The 23,412-nt window shown below is 33.3% G+C and overlaps 1 protein-coding gene across 1 annotated transcript in view; it reads right to left on the reverse strand.

The window, feature by feature from the left end:
• Nucleotides 1-916: 916 nt before the first annotated feature.
• LOC132116910 (phospholipid-transporting ATPase IC-like) overlaps nt 917-23,412 on the reverse strand; it is a 32,178-nt gene continuing 9,682 nt past the window's right edge. The window contains exons 2-28 of the mRNA XM_059525802.1: nt 20,128-20,309; nt 19,952-20,049; nt 17,164-17,277; nt 16,432-16,530; nt 16,262-16,323; nt 16,083-16,155; nt 15,413-15,483; nt 14,101-14,183; nt 13,740-13,898; nt 13,576-13,664; nt 12,070-12,260; nt 11,788-11,996; nt 9,927-9,970; nt 9,080-9,236; nt 8,717-8,905; nt 8,531-8,643; nt 8,099-8,263; nt 6,988-7,099; nt 6,829-6,904; nt 6,620-6,743; nt 5,119-5,410; nt 4,524-4,747; nt 3,617-3,700; nt 3,294-3,539; nt 3,060-3,198; nt 1,409-1,539; nt 917-1,330 (exon numbers count right to left, since the gene is read on the reverse strand). Of these exons, the coding sequence (XP_059381785.1) occupies nt 1,100-1,330; nt 1,409-1,539; nt 3,060-3,198; nt 3,294-3,539; nt 3,617-3,700; nt 4,524-4,747; nt 5,119-5,410; nt 6,620-6,743; nt 6,829-6,904; nt 6,988-7,099; nt 8,099-8,263; nt 8,531-8,643; nt 8,717-8,905; nt 9,080-9,236; nt 9,927-9,970; nt 11,788-11,996; nt 12,070-12,260; nt 13,576-13,664; nt 13,740-13,898; nt 14,101-14,183; nt 15,413-15,483; nt 16,083-16,155; nt 16,262-16,323; nt 16,432-16,530; nt 17,164-17,277; nt 19,952-20,049; nt 20,128-20,296 (3,744 nt within the window). The 5' untranslated portion in view covers nt 20,297-20,309 and the 3' untranslated portion in view covers nt 917-1,099. The remainder of the gene's footprint in view (nt 1,331-1,408; nt 1,540-3,059; nt 3,199-3,293; nt 3,540-3,616; nt 3,701-4,523; nt 4,748-5,118; nt 5,411-6,619; nt 6,744-6,828; nt 6,905-6,987; nt 7,100-8,098; nt 8,264-8,530; nt 8,644-8,716; nt 8,906-9,079; nt 9,237-9,926; nt 9,971-11,787; nt 11,997-12,069; nt 12,261-13,575; nt 13,665-13,739; nt 13,899-14,100; nt 14,184-15,412; nt 15,484-16,082; nt 16,156-16,261; nt 16,324-16,431; nt 16,531-17,163; nt 17,278-19,951; nt 20,050-20,127; nt 20,310-23,412) is intronic.

The following is a 23,412-nucleotide window of genomic DNA, read 5'->3' on the forward strand; positions in this document are numbered from 1 at the left end:
TGCAAAGATTCAACCGTGAGGACATTTCACCGTGAGGTTTGTGGGATTCAGCCCTTTGCTTGGACATTTTGGAAATCGAGATGATTATTCCTTACAGAGTTCACATTTAAACATAAACCTCTTTAAATGTAGTAGAGAGGGGGAAAAAATCTAATCAACGCTTTTCACTACACTGCAACTGTTTCTTAGCCTTGTTTTTCAATAGAATATATATCAACGTATTTAATTTGTAAAACCTTTTAAACTAAATATGTTTCAAACATTGTCGAATTTAAATTATGCTACATTGTTTTTCAAATAAATGAATTTGCTTGAAGATCAAACAAGATGACTTTACTTGAGAAGCAACATTTGTAATTTTACAGTTTTAAAATTACATTTTCTTTTTTTTCAGTTTTTTTTATTTCAGTTTTTTCCTGGTTTTACGCAGTATTTATTTATTTATAATAATTGTATTTTGTTTAAGGAAAAAAACAGATTAACTGACACGAGAAGCAAAATTGCACAACATAAATTTTACAGATTGTTTTAAAATTAAGTAGAATCTTTCAAAGATTTTTCTGGTTTTAAGCATTATTTATTTATTTTAGCTTAAAGTGAGAAAAAGTGGTCAAAATAGTGAGAAAAATAAATGCAACTCAAAATATATTTTCTCTGTGTGTATATAGTGTTATCTTAAACGAAATATGTATCGCTTTAAGAAATATTTTTAATGAAAAACAAGACAAAAACCCATCTGCAGTGTACAAAACCAGATTTAAATGGGCGGTGAGATTAGAAGCACATATTAACATACACTCTCTTTCGATCTGTGCCAAAAAAAAAAAAAAAGGACAAAATTGTGACTCCGAGAAAAAAAAAAAAAAACATGAAATAAAAACCTGAGAAAAATGATTTCTTGTACGCAGTGCACAACATTAAAACTAGTCCTGGTCAACGGTGAGTGTTTACTTGTACTTTCCCTTTAAAGCCCTTCGTCCCCATTTCCCATTGGCTCTTTCATTAGTCCCGCCCCTTTAATGACACTTGGCCTCTTCCTATTGGCCCGCTGCAGTGGGCCGCTCAGATATGACAGGGTAGTGAGTGTCTGGGGTTGGTTTCAGATGTTCTCGGCCTGAGGAGCCTCTCGTATGCTCTCTCTGAGCTCGGGCCGGACACGCGGCCGCTGGCGTATGCTGCGTCCCGACGCGATGAGGTCAGCGTAGCCGCGCGAGTGCGAGAAGGCGTACGCGGATCGACGCGAGCGTCCGCCGCGCTGGAACGTTGGCTTCCTCTTCTTCCTCTCCTCCTCCTCATCCTCCTGCTCGTACTTCTTCCTGTTCCTCTGGACCTGCAGGAAGAAGAACAGGAGGCTGTAATGTCTCTGCATGTGTTGTAGTGAACTCTCTGTGTGCCTGAAGACTCTCACCTTGTCTCCGACCGAGGGATGGATGGTCTGATAGAGGAACTGGATGCAGATGACAGGAAGGAGACAGATGCCCACCGTCAGGATGATGGTCAGCCACAGGTACGGCTGTCTCAGAGCATTAGACGCTGCGCCTACGGGTCAAAACAACAACCGTCACACACCAACTCACAGTATGAGCTCCGCTTGTGCAGAACATGTCAGGATACAGCCAAAGGGGGAGATTTTAGTATTATATGCTATTATAGTATTTATTAATACTTTAAAAAAATTGGTATATTTTTTATTCATTTAAATATTAGCACTTTTGTCATTTTTAGAAGTTTTTGTTTTTAAATATTACTATTAGCAATTATTTTTGTATTTTATTCAGGTTTTCATTTTAATGTTGGTTTCATTTTTAGCAATTTTATTTTGTGCACATTTGTCATTTGTAATTTTTTTATTTATACAATTAGGATTTATTTTCCATATTTTCAGGTTTACTTTGTAATTTTAGTTACATTTTTAGTAAGTTTGTTATGCATCTGTCTTTTTATTAGTTTTTAAATATTACTTTTTAATACTTTTAAATATCACTAGCATTTATATATATATATATATATTTATACATTTTTAAATGCTAGTTTAAAATTTAAAAAAGTTAAGTTAAAAACTTTGACATTTTTAAAAGTGTTTTTTTTAATAAAATAATTAAAATATAAGCTTTAGTTTGGTTTTTTAGATTTATGAATTTATTTATTTTTTGTTATTCATGTTCGTACTTCAACTAATTAACATTCCTCATTTTAATTTAGTTACAATTTTCCATCCAATATCAAGATATTTCAACTTTATTAAATTTTGTAAAGTTATTTTAATAGGTTTAGTTAGTAAAATAAGCTTTGATTTCTTTTAAATATAGATTTTAAGTAATTAAAATTGTTTAAGTAATTGTTTAGAAAATGAAATTTAACAATAGAATAAATAAAATAATATATGATCATCAATCAGCCTTTTTAAGCAAGTTTATGTCAAAAGAACCTGTGGTTATTTAATTCTGTAGCTTTTGAATTACACTTCTATATAAAACTTCTATATAAAAAAACATGTATATCATGCAATATTTATTTATTATTTAGTTGAGGATTATAGTTAAGAACCTTCAAAATTATATCAAATGCACAAAATGAAACAAACTTACATTTCTTTGGAATGCAACAAATATAATAATAAAAGTTATTTATGCATTTTTTGATCAATTCGTTTTGACTTATTTACATTAATATATTAAAATACATAACAAAAATAATTATAAATGTTCTTCAATTCTGTGAAAAGCCTGACTTCTCGCCTTCGTATTCTTTTAAGATTATTGATGACAAATGGATTATTTAATTCTGAAGCTTTTAAATTATATTCCTATGAAACCATGTATAACACACGATGTATAAAAAGCCTAACTAAATCACAATCATCATGCATTTGATACTTTTTCTCATTAGTTTTTACATACCATCACGTGTCTAGGAAGTCCTCCTCATATAAAGCTAAACATCTGGAATTTTAGCTCAAAATGTTGCATGGAATTCATTTTGAAGCATTTTTGAATTACAAAAGTTATGGAAACTATCAACAGACATGCAATAAAAGTTAGCAGAACTTTATCACCCGCCTGTGAATGTGAAGGTGGTTGGGAAGATGACGTGGATTCCTGCGCTGTGGATGTCAAACATGACGCCGAAGTAAATGGCTATACTGCCGAGCACCGCGAAGAAGTTGACGAACGTCCAGTAGGAGGTGTTTAGCGAGATCTGCAGCGACCAGAAACACATTAGATCACATTAGATCAATGACAAGAGCCTCTTTTGAGCACTGAGCCGGTCACACGCGGTCACATGATCTGCACCTGCAGGTTAACGGTGATGATGAGCGATGAAGCTGCGACCACAGCGAACGACTGGTAATCAGACGGAGCCTCGCCGTCCTGTCCCATGGTCTGCAGGAAGGCACCGTACGGGATGAAGAAGATCATGAGGGACGTGAAGACGCCGTGGAACAAGCTGATGAAGAAGTTCTTGTAGTTAAACAGCGATCCTTGCTGCCCCGGGAGATACAGCTTCGGGAAGCGCAAACTCAGTTTGTCGTTCACGTCCTACAGGAGCAAACACGGTTCAATTTGAGACTTGACTTAACAGTTTGCACAGACTACAGCGGAAAATGAAGTGATACCTGATCCAGAAGGCCGACGAGGAGAACAGGAAGACTGCTGTAGCAGACGTTGTAGAGCGTGATGAACCAGTCTTCATATGCCGTCTAGAAACACACACAACATTCACTGCTTTAATAATGCATGTGTGCATGTGCTGGGAGTTTAATGTGCGCCCCTCCAGATACGCTAGATTTTGCTTTTTTCTCGTACAGATGATTACACAATATTTATAATGAGAAGCATTTGTACACCTGTTAATCACAGAAACCTGTTTTTTTTCCCAACAACATACTACTATATTAGCATTATTTTTATATTTACGATTATTATTTCTAAGACAGACACATATTACTATTGTAATATAACTGTATTGTAAAAACAAAAACATTTGTAATACTACTACTACTACTACTACTAATAATAATAATAATAATAATTATTATTATTATTATTATTATTATTATTATTATTATAAATATATTAATTGCTCTGTTATTTTTAAGAGATAAATATTTTACTATTATAATATACTGTAAATGCACTGAAAATAAATATTAGTATATGTAAAATAATTATTATTATTATTATTATTATGAATATTATTAAGCTATGAGGCCTGAACCCAGATGATAGGAAAATTCTTTGTGGTTAAAAGTTAATTAACTCAGTAGCTGTTCAAATTTTGTAGCCTTTAATGTAGAGGCAACTTTTTCTCGGAGTATCAAGAATGCTACTGAATATGGATATTTGTCATGGTATTGTATCAAAGTTAGTAATTCCAATATTGTGACTGTGACGAGTGGGGCGGGGCCGAGGGACATGGGAGCGAGGCCGGGGGAGTGATTGGAGATGAACTACACCTGTTCGTCCCACCGGTCACAGTGACAAGGTCTGTAAATCAGCTCCAAATGTAAATCTTTCTCTGACCTGTGAGGAAAATCCATTGAAGAAGGAGAACCAGAAGTGCACCAGGGTGAAGGCGAAGTTCTTGTAGAAGAAGTAGCGCAGGAATTTGCACATGCGGATGTAGGACCAGCGTCCGTGGACCAGCAGGAGGCGCTGAAGATAACGAAACTGAGCGAAGGCGTAATCGCTGGACATCACCGCCTGCATCCCCTCCTGACCGCTGATGCCCACACCGATGTCTGCAGCTGCAACCAGAGGTTACACTTACAGTTAATTAATACTGGGAACAAAACCTCTCTGGTCACTGTCGGGATCGAAAATTATATCCTTTAAAATAAAGTAAAGTAAAGTAAAGTAGATTTCACTAACTAGATTTCAGCTAGTTAGTGAGGAAACATTACTAATTTGTATTTAGCTTTACTTCAAGTACTAAAGTAACCAAAACTTAAAAAAATAGGCATTAAAAAAAAGACAGAAACACAACAAAAACTAACAAACTTATAAAAACGACAAACAAAATTACTAAAACTTTAACAAAAATCAACAGGCTAAAATATAAAACAGTAAAAACTCATTCTCAATACTATTAATGATTATGATAGTAGCTGTCCCTCACTCTTGATCATGTTGACGTCGTTGGCTCCGTCGCCGATGGACAGGGTCACAGCTTTCTTGTAGCGTTTGACCAGACTGACCACGTTGGCCTTCTGTTTGGGCGTGACGCGGCAGCAGATCACCGCGCTGCATTCACACGCCATGTCCACGAAGTCCTCCTGTCTCTTCTCCTTCTCCCAGTCGTCCACGGGCTGACTGCTGTCTGCAGCGCTGCTGGAGTTTGTGTACCGCTTCCTGAGCTTCTTCAGACGCAGGCGACGGCGCTTCTTCTTCTTCTCATACAGAATCTCATTCTGCACAGAAATATGAAAGCAGTTTCAATCTTTAGTTTTGAACATCTTTCATTCACCTCTTGTTTTCCTGATGAACTTCTATTTTAAAGGTAATCATAAAGCCAAAATGTCTCTTGTGTGAGAATAGAAATGATTGGATAATGCCACTGTATTGTTGTTCATTGTTTCAGCAACAATAACAGGACATTGTTCATATTTCATTCATTCATTGTTTGTTTGTTTTATTGTTTAATAAAATTAGTCGTGAAGCCAAATTATACCAGGAAATGTTTTTTTTTTTTTTAATATTTCAAGTTTAAGATTTTTTTTTTATGTTTTTGTCTCTTCTGCTCACCAAGGCTGCATTTATTTGATCAGAAATACAGTAAAAATAGTTGTAAAGTGAAATATTAATTTCGAAATAACAGTTTTCAATGTGAATACATGTTAAAATGTAATTTATTCCTGTGATGCAACACTGAATTTTAAGCATCATTACTCTAGTTTTCAATTATTGTTTTTTTTTTTTTTTTATATCTTTGATTTTGTTTATTTGATGTTTTTATTTAATATATTTTTATATATAACAAAAAATATATATTTTCAAATTTTAAGCAATATACAAAAGAAACATATCTTGCAGATATCTGGCCGACCAGTTAATATAATGCCAATGTTTTTTAACAATTCAGCTTGCTGAAATTAATTTTAATTCAACTTAACATTTACTTGAAAAGACTTTAACATTATACATATTACATTACTGTCAAAAGAAGGGTCTGATACTGATACAGGGTAACCAGACGTCCCGTTTTCCCAGGACAGTCCCATATTTCAGCTCTATTTTTTGTCACACAATTTATTTGAATAAAATCAAGTTTGGTCCCATATTTCAACATTTGGGTGATCAGAGCGAGCAGTAGAAGTGTCCTGTCAGTATATTACACTGATTTGGTCTTAAAGGGACAGCAGCCTAATTAAATACCTGTCTCTCTCATAAATGTTAATGAAACGGCAAAAGATATTAAATAAATGTATACATGTTAAACCTACTGTATTACAAAAACTAATGTATTTAATATTTAATTTGTATCTATTGTATATGTCTTTTGGTTTGTAACTTGTTTCTTTATTTTTAAATAAAAATAACTATTTACTGTACTGAACCAAGAGAAATCAGGTCACCCTAGACAGACCGTGTGAGAGTGGATCAGTGTTTGGGGAACGCACCAGCCAGCCTCCAGTGATGACGAGGGCGTTTTTGCTGGACTCTGTGAAAAACTGCTCCTTCAGCTTCTTATTGCGTCCTTGAGGGTCGTTACGCCTTTGGGTCTGTCTGTTCCTCAGCTGAACACTGAGAGAGAAACAAGAAGAGAGTCAGAAACCAGACGCTGAATCTCAGGGCACTGACACATCCACAGACGTCAGCTGAGACGCACTTCACATCCTCTCCGTAGTGGATCTTCATCTCATCGGTCAGCAGCTGGCAGGAGAAGCCGATGTTCTCAGCGGTCTCTGAGTAGGAGACAAACCAAAACTCATTAGAAATCAAACCTACCTCGCTTAAAGTAACACAGTGTTTCACAATCATCACTCACCTTTCTTGTCTCCGGTCAGAACCCAGATCTTGATGTCAGCTTTGGCCAGTTTTGCAATGGTTTCTGGAACGCCGTCCTGAAGTTTATCTTCAATGGCTGTTGCTCCAATCAGCTGAAACAATAAACAAATGACACATTCATCAAACACACACACACACATACATACACATACACATACATATATTAATTGCGATTAATCGCATCCAAAATAAAAGTTTCTTTACATAATATATGTAAGTGCACACATACAGCATTTAATTTGAAAAGATTTACATGCATAAATTTATATTCATATAATTAATATTATATAAAAATAAATAAATAAATAAATAAATATATATATATATATATATATATATATATATATATATATATATATATATATAGAAAGAGAGAGAAATCTTTTACAATTTTATATAAAATATAAATTATATAAAATAAATTTGTATATAATCCAAAATCTAATATAACATTACATACCAAAATATATTTAATATATATTTATATATAAAATGCATGCAAAAATGCTTTAATTAGCCCATTTAACAAATATGACTTTTATGACATGAATATGACTTTTTATATAATTAAGAAAGTAGATTTTCACAAGATATAAAGCACATATCTATTAGGATGAGTAATATAACAAAAATGTAAATGTATAATATATTTTATATATTTCATACATAGTATAATAGGTTAAGTTTATTATCACATTAAATTTAATATGAAATTTTTATTTAAAGTATATATTTTCTAATATTAACAAACTATTCATAACATGTCTCAAGAGCAAACCATTTGATAAAAAACTATTTTTGTGCAATTTAACAAATTAGACATTAGACAAGTTGCTGAAATTGTATTAAACACTATCATTAATCAAAATGTGCATTATTAATTTAAACACTATCAGCCTGAAATTCACTTGAAAAGATTTTAACATTAACCATATTATATTATTCTTACTTTGTAATTAACTTTGGATAAAAGTGTCTGTTATAAGTCAACAGCAATTAGCCAAACACTGGAAGTTTAATGAGCCTGACTAATACATCAATCGATCACTGTCACTGAAATGAATACTGATTATCCTTTCTTATTTCCTTACCAGAAGGTTTTTCTCGATCTCTTCGTACACCTCGTCCAGAGCCTCATCACGGTTCCCCATCGAAACGCTGGCGGCCTGGTGTTTCTGAGACCAGGCGTCGAACTCCGCCTGACTGATGTCCTTATAGCACAGACACAGAGTTCGCAGCGTCTCGTTCGCAAAGATCTGAAAGAAAAATCCAACCGTTTATTCTTCTGCTTTAAGCAGTCCGTTTTTCTACTTTTTGGAGCTTGACGCATTTAAAAAATGTAAATGCAATTTTAAAAAAAAAATCCATTAAACATTCCATAAAAATTCTTTGCTTTTCATGGAAAAAAAATAAAGTGATGACAAAACTGTTATTTTTGAGCCGAGCTGTCCCTTTAATTTGTAATGGCATGCTGAACCTCATTAACATACGCAAATGAATTTGTTAATCGTGTTAGTACTCACGTCCAGAGCTTCTTGCGTGGTTTCTTTATTCTTGCTGTTGGGATCCAGTCGCTGGTAGATTACAGTATCTGCGCCCTTACAGTACAGACGGATTCTACCATCTGGAAATCTCACTACACACAAACACACAAGAGTGAGAAACCGTGGACAGGAAGTGAAGAACAGGAAGAGCAGGAGGAGACTCACAGATGATGGACATGCGCTTGCGGTCGCTGTTGAAGTCGAGCAGAGCGAGCATCTCGTAGGTCTCCTCATGGTCCAGCTCCATGATGGTGATGGTGTCCTGCGTTCGGGACAGGAACACGAACCCAAAGTTGCGTGCGGCCGTGACTAGAGCGCCCTCATCAGGAGACGCAGCCTGGTACACCAACTCATCTGAACACAGAGAAAACAAACAGTACATTAATTAACTTTAAATAACATCTGCTGCATTTTTCTGGACTTATTTGATCAGACAGTACACAAAGTAGGATTAAGAAAGCTAAATATTGGTGTGATTGGTTTATTTTTGCATAATCTCAGCAGATAATGATATTTTTATCTCCTCACCCCCTTTATGCTCCACCATGACGGTGTGACACAAGGACAGGAGTTTGAAGAACTCCAGAATTTGCGGCTCCTTCTTCGAACGGATACAAGAAACGAGAAAACTGTCTTCGAACTGGAACTTTTTGTCGGCGTGTTTATTCCAACTGAAATCCACAGGCTGAGTAAAAATGGGAGAGAAAGTGAAATGAATATCAGTGACCAATCAAACATTTTGACAGAAAAACGTGAAGTTAAAAGGGTAGGTTAAAATTACGTTACCTGAAACTAAATTAAATCCCGTCATATGTTGAATAAATAATATATAAAATGAATAAAAACACACTCTAAAAATAAAATCGCTATCTAAAGTAAAAAAAAAAAACTACATAAATGTACACATTACAAATAAAACATAAATCAAATAAATACTTTATGAATGCACTCTAGATTAATAAAAATAAATTAGTGTAGTCTCTATAAATAAAAATAAAATCCTATAAAGCGACTCTCTATAATAACAATTAAATAAATAAACATAAACAAACAAAACTATAAATTTTCTTTTAATAAATAAAAATCAATCATTAAACATACTCAGCAAAAACTATTAATGTACTATCTACGAATAAAAAATTTATTAAATCAGACTATCAATAAAACTACATAAATGTGCACTTTAATAATACGCTCCAATATATGCCATAAATAAACAAATAATAAAATAAATAAAATAAAAACTATGCATAGACAGTGCATATACATGCATTACATATTTAAAAATTATATAGTAAATAAATCAACTATTTTAACTATAATAAAATAAATTGGTTAATAAATAAAAATTCAAAAATGCATTCTGCATACGTACCTTTCCACGGTCCAAGGCCACACCGTCTGCACTGGTGGGATCACCTATAGATCAACAGAGCACTGTCAATTATCACGCAAATTCAGTTCACTTCATTATTAAAGCAATAAGACTTTAAAATAAAAGCACTTTAAACAGTGCTAGATAACGTACTAAGGCTACGTTTACACGACAACGACGTAGACAAAAGTTGAAAAGTTTTCCCTTGCGCTTTTAAAAAGTTTCACGTATACACGTCAACGTTTTCAAAAAGATTTGCATTTACACATCCGCCAAAAACGCTGTACTATGTATGTCAGGCCAGTAGTTGGCGCTGTCACCTTATTAGTGAAATAATGATTATATGATGCATCTCCGCTGTTGGTTGTAATATTGGTGAAGTAAATCCACACTTTAGCAAACTCTTGAGCAGCAACAACCGTACCATGTACTCCGCCATTGTTGTATATGTTTGTTCGCGCTTGCCTTTAAAATCAACACGTACTGCTCATGTCTACAAACCTAACATGTACTACACACGCGCATGACGTAGTTCCCAGACGTAGTTCAGTACCCAAACGCCGTTGTTGTGTAAACAAACAGTCAAAACGCATAAACATTTCCCGTTTCTGGCTGAAAACTAACTGTAAATGGCCCCTAAAGCACACTTCTGAGTGCAGATTGCATAGAGACACTCATTTAATATTCACTGTTAGAGGTTTATAAGCATCTATTAATGTGAAATAATCAAGGAAAATTAGTGCTTTTGAAGCACAAAACAGATGATATCTACTTATGTCATGGCAAGTTCGAAGGTGTCAGCGTGTTTTAAACTCATCCAGGTCAGAAACCTGACCTGTGTGAAACTAAAGCCTCAAATCTCTCCCACAGTCTCACACACACACACACACACACACACACACACATCTCAATAAAGTGAGAATATAGAGGGAAAAAAAACATTCTGAGGCCCAAGCTGAGCAACAATATGCACTTTGGTGCAGATGATGTCAAAAAGATGTTTCTAACAGTATAGCAGATACAAAATTATATAAATATCCGTTGTCACTCTCTATCTCCAATAATATGTCTTCGTAAGATGTGATTTAAATGATTAAAACATATAATGTAATACAATCCAATGACGATTGAGAGATAAGAACAAATAAACGTTCCACAAAAGCTTGGTGATCATATTCACTTTTTTCTAAAAAAAATGATATGTGGATAATCAAGGTAACCCAAGCTTCCTCAGTCCAGTGTTCATTTTGTAATATTACAAATAATATCAAAAGTTATTTTTACATTTACTTTATAAAAATCAGATTTCACTGTAAAAAGACGCATAAATCATGAGCTGAAGGTGAATGTCTGTATAATTACACTAAAATGACTCGAATTACTTGATAAAAAAGAAGCAATCAGACGATAGAAAGCACTATTATTAGTTTTTATGCATTTTTCCAAATGTATTTGTTTATTTTAGATTTTACATATTTTAATTTTAAAGTTTTAGTAATTTTGTTTATTGTTTTTGTAAATTTGATTAGTTAAAAAAAAAAAGTCTATATACATATTTGATTAATTTCAGTACATTAACATAAATAATTAAATAATTTAAATAATGAGAAATAATGCCTTGGCAACTAGCTTCTTATATATATATCATTTAATTTCCATTTATTTTAAGCAAATAAAATGTTTTTTCTAATGTTTTTAGTTTTAGCTATAATAACACTGTTGTGTGCAACAGGTTTTGATTATGTTGATTATATACAAACTGTTGTACCAAATATTTATTTAGTATCAAGTTACTATCTAGTAATAGTATTTAGTTTGCTTATAATGTTCCTCTGAATGCAAGGTTGGGGGTTTGTCTCACCGTAAGTGCGTCCTTTGATGTTGCACTTCTTGAAGGCCATGATGTTCTGCGTGAGCGTGCCGGTTTTATCAGAGAAGATGTACTCGATCTGCCCCAGCTGCTCGTTCAGCGTGGTGGTCCTGGCTTTGGCCGGCGTGTCTTTGTCAGCGTAGTACATCTGCAGATCCCAGTTAATGAACTTACTCTGACCCAAGCGGATCACCTCCACGCTGAGAGAACAAAACCAGTGAGTAATCTGCTGAATAACGAGAGCTGTGTGCTCAGGAGAGGCGGCTGTCGTACCTCACGTAGAGAGAGATGGGCACCATGGTGTTGAGGATGATGATGTAGCCCCAGAAACTGAGGAAGCCTCGGTAAGATGAAGAGTAGCCGAGGCCGTCGTACAGATACCAGGCCTTCGAGCCGATGCTCTCATACCAGTACGTGTGTCCGATGGCCAGACCGGCGCACAACAAAACCAACAACCCAAAGATCTACAGGGAGAACCAGAGACACATGAGAATATATTAGTGTGCAAGATGAGAAAGGATTTATTGCATTGTATTATTAGGCTATTGATGCATTACCTATAAATCAAAACAAATATATAAAACGTGCACAATAAATATGATTAATAAATTAAATTCTACAAATGGTCTATATAAATGAAATAAGAAATTCTATAAATAAACATATTTGAATGCACTCTCTGTAAATAAGATCCATAATAAAAAAACAAATACATAAAACTTGCACAATAAATATGATAAATAAATTCTACAAATAAAAAAAAAAAATATATATATATATATATATATAAATAAACCAATTTGGATGCACTCTCTGTAAATAAGATTAATAAATGAAAACAAATATAAAAAAAAGTGCACAATAAATAAATACCCAATAAATTAAAAATTCTTTACAAAATGTACTCTATAAATAAATCAAAATATATAAATAAACTCTTTAAATGCACTCTAAATAAAAATCTGAATAAAAGTAAAGATCCAAATATTAAAGAAATAATGACAACTATATAAATGCACTCTCTATAAATAAATACAAATAAAAAAAATATACTGAATAAAATAAAATTCTATAAATGCGCTCTCTATAAATAAGATTAATAAATAAAACTATGAATTCACTGTATAAATAAAAATACTGAATATAATAAAGAAAAATGCACTCTCTATAAACAAAAATAATAGATAAACTATATATGCACTTATAAATAAAAGTAAAAAAATATCAACAAACAATGATTTAAATAATTATAGATAAATACTCGTAAATAAGACTAATAAACTTTAAATTCACTCTATAAATTAAGACTGCTCAATAAAACAAAATTCATATGCAATCTCCATAAACAAAATAATAATAGATAAATAAAACGATGAAAGCACTATAAATAAAAATAAAGACATTCTCTGTAAATAAATGAATTAAACTTTGATAAATCACTTTGTATAAATATATATATATATATATATATATATATATATATATATATATATATATATATATATATATATATATATATATATATATATATATATATATATATAGATCAGTTGATTTATTTTAAATGTATAATTTTATTTTATTTTATTCTCTGTGAATAAATCAATTAAATACACCTCTATCAATAAAGCAATAAAACAAACACATTGTTAAATACACAGTGCATGAATAGAATATAAACATAAATATAAATACACAATGCATAAATAGCAATATAAATAATAAATGTCAAATAAAATCTAGTAATGACTTGCGGGTGTTAAACGGTGTTTAACTCACCGTGTAGACCATGTAGTTCATGAGTTTGTCAATCAGGGTGCGTTTGAACCTGGTCTTCCCTCCGTTCCTCATGATTTTCGTGTCATTTCCTGTAGAAGTAAACATCACAGCTGCTTTTACAAACACAAACACACACCGAAGCCGTGATGGTGAAGTGAACTGACCTGCGAATATGACCAGGCCGTGGCACTCGTCCGTGTTACGAATCTTGCATCCTCTGAGCAGCATGTTGTCCAGGTCGAGCGGGTAACTCTGTCCGTCCCAGATCATCGTTCCCATAAACTTATCCAGACGGTTGTTGGGCTCCTCACACATGATCAACGCTGAGAAGACAAAACGAGCATTTTGTTTTAGTGAGGACAGAAAAATGATTTTGAAGAGCCACACCTGGTTAGCACATGGTTTGAGACCAACACGTGTTTATGCATGTAAAAAATCACAGTCAAGCAACTACTCGCACACAAATGATCTGCTGGTTTGTGTCCAAGTCTGTCTAAAGTATACTATAATAGCTGTAACACTCACCATTAAAGCGGGCCAACTGATTCTCCTCCTGAAGACGCTCATCAGTCACCTTGAGACCCATCTTAAACTTCAGATTCGTCTCTCTGGACGAACGAGAAACAACACATCGTCAGTCATCTGACAACAAAAACATTATATGAGCACCATTAAAATTATATATATTTTTCATTTCAACTTCAAGTTGCTTTCAAAGGACATTTCACCAGTATTATAATATTTTAACATTAAAAGACGTATATTAAAATAAGAGAGCTTTTATCAAATATTAAAAACGAAATATTCTATCAATTAAATATTTAATATTGAAAAATTGCATACATTTATGAAACAGTGGAAAAGTACACAGACACAGCAACTGAATTACAATTCTACTGCATGTAAAAAAAAAACTAAATTAAGCAAGTGTTTTTAAACAAATGAAAATGTAAAAATAACTTAAAATGCAAAACAGAGGAAAAGCAAACATAGACAGGAGAGAAAATGAACATTTAAGGTGTGCGTAATGAATTAGGATCCATAAACACATTTATGGTTTCTCGCTGAAGATATTTCACTAATATTATAACATTAAGCATTAAAAGATTTGTAATGAAAATAAAAATGTTATAAAATTTAAAATATATTATATCAATTCAATATTTAAATATTTATGAAACAGTTTAAACAGACAAACGAACACAGGAACTGAATTATGATTATATTGTATATAAAATGTGTTGTGTTTTGTTTTGATGGACTGAAACAAATAGACTGAAAATGTTTAAAAAATGAGAAAAAGCAAGCATTAAACAAAGTGTGTGTAACGAGAAACGAATGTTTCATAATTAGGATCCATAAAACGATTTAAATATAGACTAATGTGAAATACTTCAGGTTTCTTATTTTGAAACGAGGCTTGCATCTGAAAAATGTATAAAGTATTTAAATATTAAATTAATAAATTATAATCAATTACATTTTTTCATATTAATGAAACTATTCAGAAGCTCACAGACAAACAAAGCCAGGACCTGAATTATGATTCTTTTGTACATAAAGAAAACTTAATAAAGCGATTGTATTGGACTGAACTGTGCGAGACAAAGAACCAATCCATTACACAACTTCCATTCAATGAGCGCTCGTAATGCTGACATGAAGTCATCAAATTACACAAAAACTGATTCATGCAGTGGTTATGGACAGAACTAGTCGATGTTGACTACTGTAAAAAAAATCATCAGAAAATAGGCATTGCGTATTGAAATACTCGTCTAAAAGTGTGGAAATATGCACTGATGATGGTCTGTTGTGTGTTTAATGTGTCTCTTACCCGTCGAGCTCTGCCGTCTCTACATAACACAGACTATTGGGATTTGAAGTGGACAACAACAGAATATCGGCCTACATGAGGTCAAAACACAGGTGAAGATGAGAAACCAGCGAAACATGACTTCAGAGCGGTGAAGAAACATGACATGAAACCACATGGATATTCAAGGTAACTTAACAAGAATCTAATTATTAATAAAGTAAGATACATGAAACAAGCATAATTCAATCATGCCAACATTAAAATAGACAATGATGAGATACAATTCAGGTTTCTTAAAGTGGATATTTCACTTTATATTAGAAAATTTTAAATAAAATAATAAAACAAAAATGTAATGAAAATAATGAAATAAAAAATAAAAAGATTTCATAAAATATTTAAATATATATATACATGCTATATCAGTTAAATATTTTAATTTGCATTTTATTTTATGCATATCTCATTAAATATTAATTTGTATTTAAAATGGCATACAGCAAACCTACACGTCATAGGTTATAATTTTATTTTATTTTTATTTATATTTGTATAATGTATAAATGCTCCACAACAGATGAAGAAAACACTCAAATGTCACATGAACAAAAAAAACAAAAAAAACACACACAAAACAAAACCAAACCAAATCTCCACAGGAAGGCAAATAGATTCAAAAATAACTCACTGGGATAAAATCGTTTTTCTTTAGTCTGACCACGTCACCAACTTGTAGGTTCATCCATCTAGTTTCTTCAAACCTGAAAAAAGGAGAATTCAGCCTTATGTTTAGGTAATTGTTTTTCACTGACGAACAGGAGCACTAATCTCATGCACTATTAAAGCAGATTAAAGGTCGGTCTTCACCTGCCATTGAGCAGCACGTCACACCTTCTGTTGTTGATTTCTTTGTCCATCCTGTGTCGTGCCTTCCAAAGAGACAGAGATCAGATGACAGAAACCATTAGCACGTCCTGACAACTACTGGCTGCCTCTCAACAAAACCATTCCCTCAGAAAGCACAGTAAGGGACTCACCAGGTCGTCCACCAGGTCTTTAATGGCGGTGATGCCCAACACCAGCACTAACGGCACCAGGGTGGTGTACCACGGCAGCGTGGTGATTTGAGGAATGATCTGAAACATTCAAACACACGCATGCATGTTCAGAGAACTAAAAACAACCCTGTTCATCTTCAAATATTACAGCAATACATTTTATAGAATTAATTTTTACCATACAATTCTTATACATGTATATATGTATATATCTATATATGTGTGTGTGTGTGTGTACACAAAAACACTTGTATTATTTAATGAGCTGACATATCCTTTTTATTTTCAATTATTATATCAATACAATATTCTTTATAAATATTTGTGAGATATACATTATACACATATTATTATTGAAAGATAAAAAAAAATTGTATTTTATTTATATAAATATATTTTATATGAATCTATTTTATATTTCATATATTTTTAATGATGTGACGTATGAAAACAGATGATATGAAGTTCATTTCATACTGTTCATAAAATGACAACATTAAACTGAAATCAACCAGTTTTCTTAAAAACTATTTGATTAATTCTATAATTTTTTTAAACATATTTTCCATACTTAAACCAACATATATATGCTGAGCGACAGATGTAAATAATAAAAAAGAATAATAATACATTTGAAATAAATAAATGACACAATTTTCATAAATGACTAAGACGTATCTTCTAGTAGATGCAGTGTTTGTGGGCGTATACCTGCAGGATCAGCAGACACAGGAAGTAGAGGTTGGCCGCTCTCTTAAACTGCTCGTACAGGTTCAGTGGCAGGAAGGTCAGGAAGTTGTATTTGTACGTCTTGATTGCATTGCCCTTCAAATTTACAAAAATTCAAGTTATCAAACTGGTGTAAAAACATTAAAATCTTCATTTGTGCAAATTCTCATCCCAAAATTACTGAATTGTGAACTAATCACAATTAATTAATATATGCTTTACATAAAACATTACCTGCTGAATGTGAAATAATATATCAATATTTCACAGAAAAATTCAAGGCTCCACTTGTAACCCAAGGCTCTTCAGAAAGTTTAACCGTTGTTAGTTGTGAAATAATGCAGACTAGTTTCTTAGGAGCTTTCTGAATTATGAGCCTGGAGCAGCAGATGAATACATTAAGAATATTTATCAAAAATCTACAGTCTAAATAAAAACTTGTCTTTAGATCTGGGTTAAGGATTTCATTTAAGTTTCCACCATAACATAGCATAGTACTGTATAGCATAGAATAGAAACAATCCCACAATGCTAACATTTTCTTTTTCAAACTTATGAGTTTTTGTCACTTAATCCTGAGATTTTACATCTCACAATTTTGACTTTTGTCATGTTTATTTCTTGCAATTTTGTAATTTTTCACTGAATTGAGATTTTTGACATAACAGATGGAGTCAAGTTCACATCACATTTTCAAATCGTTAATAAAATGAGAACATAACATTTTCTTTAAAATATTAAGTAATTCATTTTATATTTTAATAGATTTATTTAAAAAAAAAAAACATATTTTGCATTAATTACTATAAATATCACATTTATTTATATAAATAAATGTTAATGCAATTTTTTTTTAATTGGAATTCTGACTTCATGCCATGTCATGTTTTTCGCTGCCATGGATTTAAAAAACAAGGATTTCATTAAATGAACCGTGACATTTTTTCAACTTGTAATACTGACTTCTTTTCTCAGAATTGCGAGACACAAACTTCCAAAACTTTTAAAGTTAAAATGACTTTATTTGTATTATTTGAATCCCGTGGCAGAAACAATCGTCCACACAGATTCATATTCATGAGTCTGACTCCATGTTTCTCTGTAATTCATTTTCCTGTTTTTCTATTTTAGTTCCTATTTTTAGGTTTCTCTATTTCAGTTCCATTCACTCTCGGTCTCTTTCTCATTGAAAATTTTAGTTACCAAACCCAACTGATTGCCATAAATGTAAATCCCAACACATCTCTATCTGCTCTCGTGGGGTAATATTTCACCTCAAGACGAATCCAGTCACACATCTCACTCAGAACACATGAGACATGGAAAACCTTGACACATCTGACACTGAAGGACTCGTTTAGCCAGTCTTAGATAATTGTCATACCAAAGATCCTAAACTCCTCCATTCTGAACAGAGCTGTTGCATGTTTAACATGAAAATGATGTAAGAAAATGATCATAAAACTCTTAGTTTAGACAATAACAGAGGCCGAGCCCCAAGGTGTTAAGAGTTATTTAACACAACAAAACAAATAAGAGACTAATCGCAAACAAAATGCATGACGTGTTATAGATATAAATGTCTCGGACTGCAGTGTAACACTAAGACTGACTTGCAATGTTTGTTACGTCACTATGAGTAGAACTATGAACCATGAGTGTAATTATTAATATACAGAAATGTCACCTTTGAAGCTAAACTGTGTGACGTTATTGTTGTTGTTTTTCATGTGAATTCAAAGGTGATTCATGATTTATGTGACTACAAATTAAACATTTAACAGAGAAAAAACAGATACAGAGTCCCTTCTCAGAAACCTATAAATTAACGTTAATTGAACACTGGTTTGACCAATACGTTAATGATTGCAAAGCTTGTATGAGAGGAAACGTATCAAAATAATGATTATGGTATATTAAAAGTATAGTTTCACTTTCAGGGTCCTTTAGTTTAAGCTGGAAACACCTTCCTTCATCAAACACTCACTGTTTGTGGTGTAAACAGTGGAAGAATCCAGCGTTTAGTGTTTAGGGAAATCATTATCTGAGGATACTCGCAGTATTTGCCAGGACAATATTGAGTAAATATTATTACAATTTCAAACATCTGTTTTCTATTTGAATATATAATAAAATGTAATTTATTTCTGTGATGTGCAGCTGTATTTTCAGCATCATTCCTCCAGTCTTCAGTGTCACATGATCTTCAGAAATCATGAAAATATGCTGATTTGCTGTTTAATTAATATTAGTTCTCATTTACTAATAATGGTTCATGTGTTTATTATTTTTATATTATTATTTGTTTTTCGGTTGAAACTTTGATCTTTGTTTTCAATAGTATTTGATGAATCGAAAGTTCAAAGGAACAGCATTTATTTGAAATGGGAGTCTTTTGTAAAATTACCAATGTCTTTACGGTCACTTTTGATCAATTTAACACATCCTTGTTGAATAAAATAATACACTTTTTATATTCTAAAAAAATCACTTGCTTAAAAAATGCGAAGCAGCAGAACTGTTTTCAACATTGATAATAATCAGACACTGAAGGCTGGAGTAATGATGCTGATGATTACATTTGACAATACATACACATAATAAAACACAGTAATAATATTTCGCCATTTTTGATGTATTCTGATCAAATAAATGCAGCTGAAGACTTGCTTTCTTTTTGAAACATTTAAAAAATCTGAATTATTCCAAACCAGTACTATGCAAACAGGTGTTTCAGGTTTTTACTTAAGATAGCAACGGATTCACTCACAGAATATTTGCTTTTCTTGATGCACAGAAAAACCTTCTTCTTGAACTCCGGCTGATTGCAGTACTCCCTGTCATTGGCTCGGATGCTCCAGCCGGGCTCTGAGACGAGAATCACAGTCAGAACACAGAACAAGCACTGACAGGACACTTTCACAGCAGATCTGTCCTCAAGCTCACCGACGGCAGGTGGGGGTCTGGTTTCTGGTTCTGGGAGCTGGTCTCTGCTGCGATCCAGATCATCTTCCGACTGTAGCTCGTCGTCTGTCTCGTCATCGCTGTAGGGCACCACCTCGTCATCTGGGTCCTCCAGGGAACCCTGTGAAGCGGCCCGTGCTCGAGCACTCATCCTGAGAGACCCTCTGATCCCAGAAAACACACAATTATTGCATTAAGACTTTTAAACAGCACAGAGAGACAGTAATTGACATTTGCGTGTCGTGCAGCAACATGTCAAAACTAATTTGGCTTTCTAATACCATGCAGAAACACACACACACTTTTTCCACTACACACACTAAACATACAAAATGCTGGGAATCAGCAGCACTGGATCATTACTGTTGTGCAGTGTCAAATACTATTTTTGTTCCTCCAGGTGCATAAAAATCTAAGACAAAAATTATATGTTTTATATATATATATATAAATAAATTTAAACCATAAAAAGCTGTGATTTGAAATCAAATACTGAAAAAAAACTTAATTTATTTTAGCTAGTTGTCAATGCAACATTTCTAATTTTCATTTAATTAGTAACTGAAGTGCTAAATTAACTAACACTACATAAGCTAAAAAAAAATAAAAATACAAAATACATAGGCTGTATATTAAATATACAAATCTACAAAAAAATCTGAAAAATGACAAAAACAACTAAATCATAATACTAAAATTTGTATAAATATATAAAAACATACTTGAAAAAAATGAAGGTAAAATATGTGTTTTTTATTTTATATGCATACACATAAAACCTATTTTTTTACTTGAATAGCAACAGAGGGGAAAAAAACTATTACCAAATGCTTTTGAGAATGCAATTTAGTAGTATTTAAAATTGATTTATTAATCATTTTTGAACATCAATTTAACAATAAATAAATTGTGCATTTCCTTGTTCATTTGAAAAACAAAATATGTATTTTAAAATGTAATGAATATTGTATTCATATTAAATTATAATTATTATGATTAAATAATACATTATCATCATCATCATTATTAATAAACAATACATTATTATAATAATTATTATTATTAACTGATTGCTTCCTTCTCAGCAGGATTCCTAGTGCATGTGATCAGTGTTTTCACACTGTATAGATTTCTCAATTCAGCAAAAAGTCCATTGTTCATGATGAAAATGAAAGGTATTAAATGAATTACGCAATAACTAAATACAAAAAACCGAGACAAACTTTGACACAGAGACGCTTTACAGGACAAAACGTGCTGCTGGTGAAAAGATATTCTGAAGATATCTGACGTTGCTCAGACTGTAGCCTCATGGGTAATGCCACGTAATCTCCAGCATCACACAACACCAGCAGTCAGAAAACACAGCAAACCACAGCTGCACATGCATCCATACCACTAGAGACAGCTTGTCTAGTTCTGATTAGATCTAGGTCAGATGATGACATTTTCATATGTAATAATATACACAAATCCACAAAAAGCAAAAACAAAAACACACAAACACACACAGGTTTTAAAGTAAATTCTACAGAATTTGTTTTGCTACTGAAATCCATTTATATTTTGGCAACCAAAGTCACTGAAACTGCATATATACAAGAAATATTAAATGTATTTTAACGTATGTTGTATCATATATCTTATATTTCTTTGTATGAGAATCAAAATCATGAGCCATGATGCCTTTACTGTCTGAGCAACAGGAATGACTAATATATATGCAATAAAAACAAAGAAGGTCTTCTTCAAAGTCAAATGGGTTCACAATCTGTTTTACATCCACAATATGATGCATTTCTAAGTGAAACATTATCCTGGAAACATAACCAAAAGAAAAAATCCTTTTCAAAATTTCACCAATAATCAAGTAGATGGTAACAAGTGTCTTGATATGATTTTGTTTGGAGGATGTGGGGGGGTTAGGATTTGGCTGTTTTATGGGCAGCAAAAGACACTACATTTTGATAAAACAATGATTAAGTCAAACATAGGTTTCATTGCTGCTGAATAATTCACGACAAGACCAGAAGCATGGTATAAGAAAGTAAACAGCCTTTATTTAACAGCCAGAAGGTCATTTTTGATTTCATGTTGACTTTAATGATGGATGAATTTCTCAGATGCAAATTCGGCCAATCACACAATAATCCTCTTCTGGTCTTATGGAAACCTGAGGTGTAGGTGATCCGGCTGAGCAGTCTAGCATCTCTGAAGCATCACCGATACCAGCCAGCTGAAGTCATTGTTTGATAAGAGATTAATTTGGAAAAGTTGAGCGGGGAAGAATCCCTCTGTAAATATTTAAATATGTCCTCCTTTCATCACATGAGGTATTGCTTAACACATTTACCAACAATGAAAACCCAATGCCTTTCCTTTGTTAAATATTACATGAAAACCAGAAGGATGTGACATGTTTTGGGAATACCTTGAGCTAAATATCCTTAAATCCTGTGATGAAGTTACACTAATCAAACAGCAGAGCAGAATTCAAACTGGCGAGAAACACTTTTATTAAATGTGGCCCGAAGCACTGAAATAACACACTCTAACAGGATGCTGTGTGAAGAGCAAAACAGAGCAAACACCCGGAAAGAGAAAGAAACACAGCATGCAAAACATACACCCATGTTTATCCACGGCTCACTTTGCGTATGTGATGTAATGCCACAAGAGGTGACATTTTTGGATGGGTGGATGGATGGATGGACGCACGGACGGATGGGGGAAAGAATGGATGGATGGATGGATGGATGGATGGACAAATGGACAGATGGACGGATGGTGGATGGAAGGATGGCCAGATGGATGGACAAACAGACGGATGGGTGGACAGATGGGTGAATGGATGGACGGACGGACGGACAAATGGACGGATGGTGGATGGAAGGATGGCCAGATGGATGGACAAATAGACAGATGGGTGGACAGATCGGGTAAATGGACGGATGGAAGGATGGACAAATAGATGGATGGGTGGATGGACGGACGGAAGGATGGACAGATGGATGATGGAAGAATGGCCAGATGGATGGACAAATAGATGGATGGGTGGATGGAAGGATGGGTGGACGGACGGACAGATGGATGGGTGGATGGATGGACAGATGGATGAGTGGATGGAAGGACAGATGGATGGGGTGGACAGACGGACAGATGGATAGATGGATGGCCAGATGGATGGACAAATAGACGGATGGGTGGATGGAAGGACAGATGGATGGGTGGACGGATGGACAGATGGATGGATGGAAGAATGGCCAG

This window comes from Carassius carassius, chromosome 36, assembly GCF_963082965.1.
Source record: "Carassius carassius chromosome 36, fCarCar2.1, whole genome shotgun sequence".
NCBI classification, from domain to species: domain Eukaryota; kingdom Metazoa; phylum Chordata; class Actinopteri; order Cypriniformes; family Cyprinidae; genus Carassius; species Carassius carassius.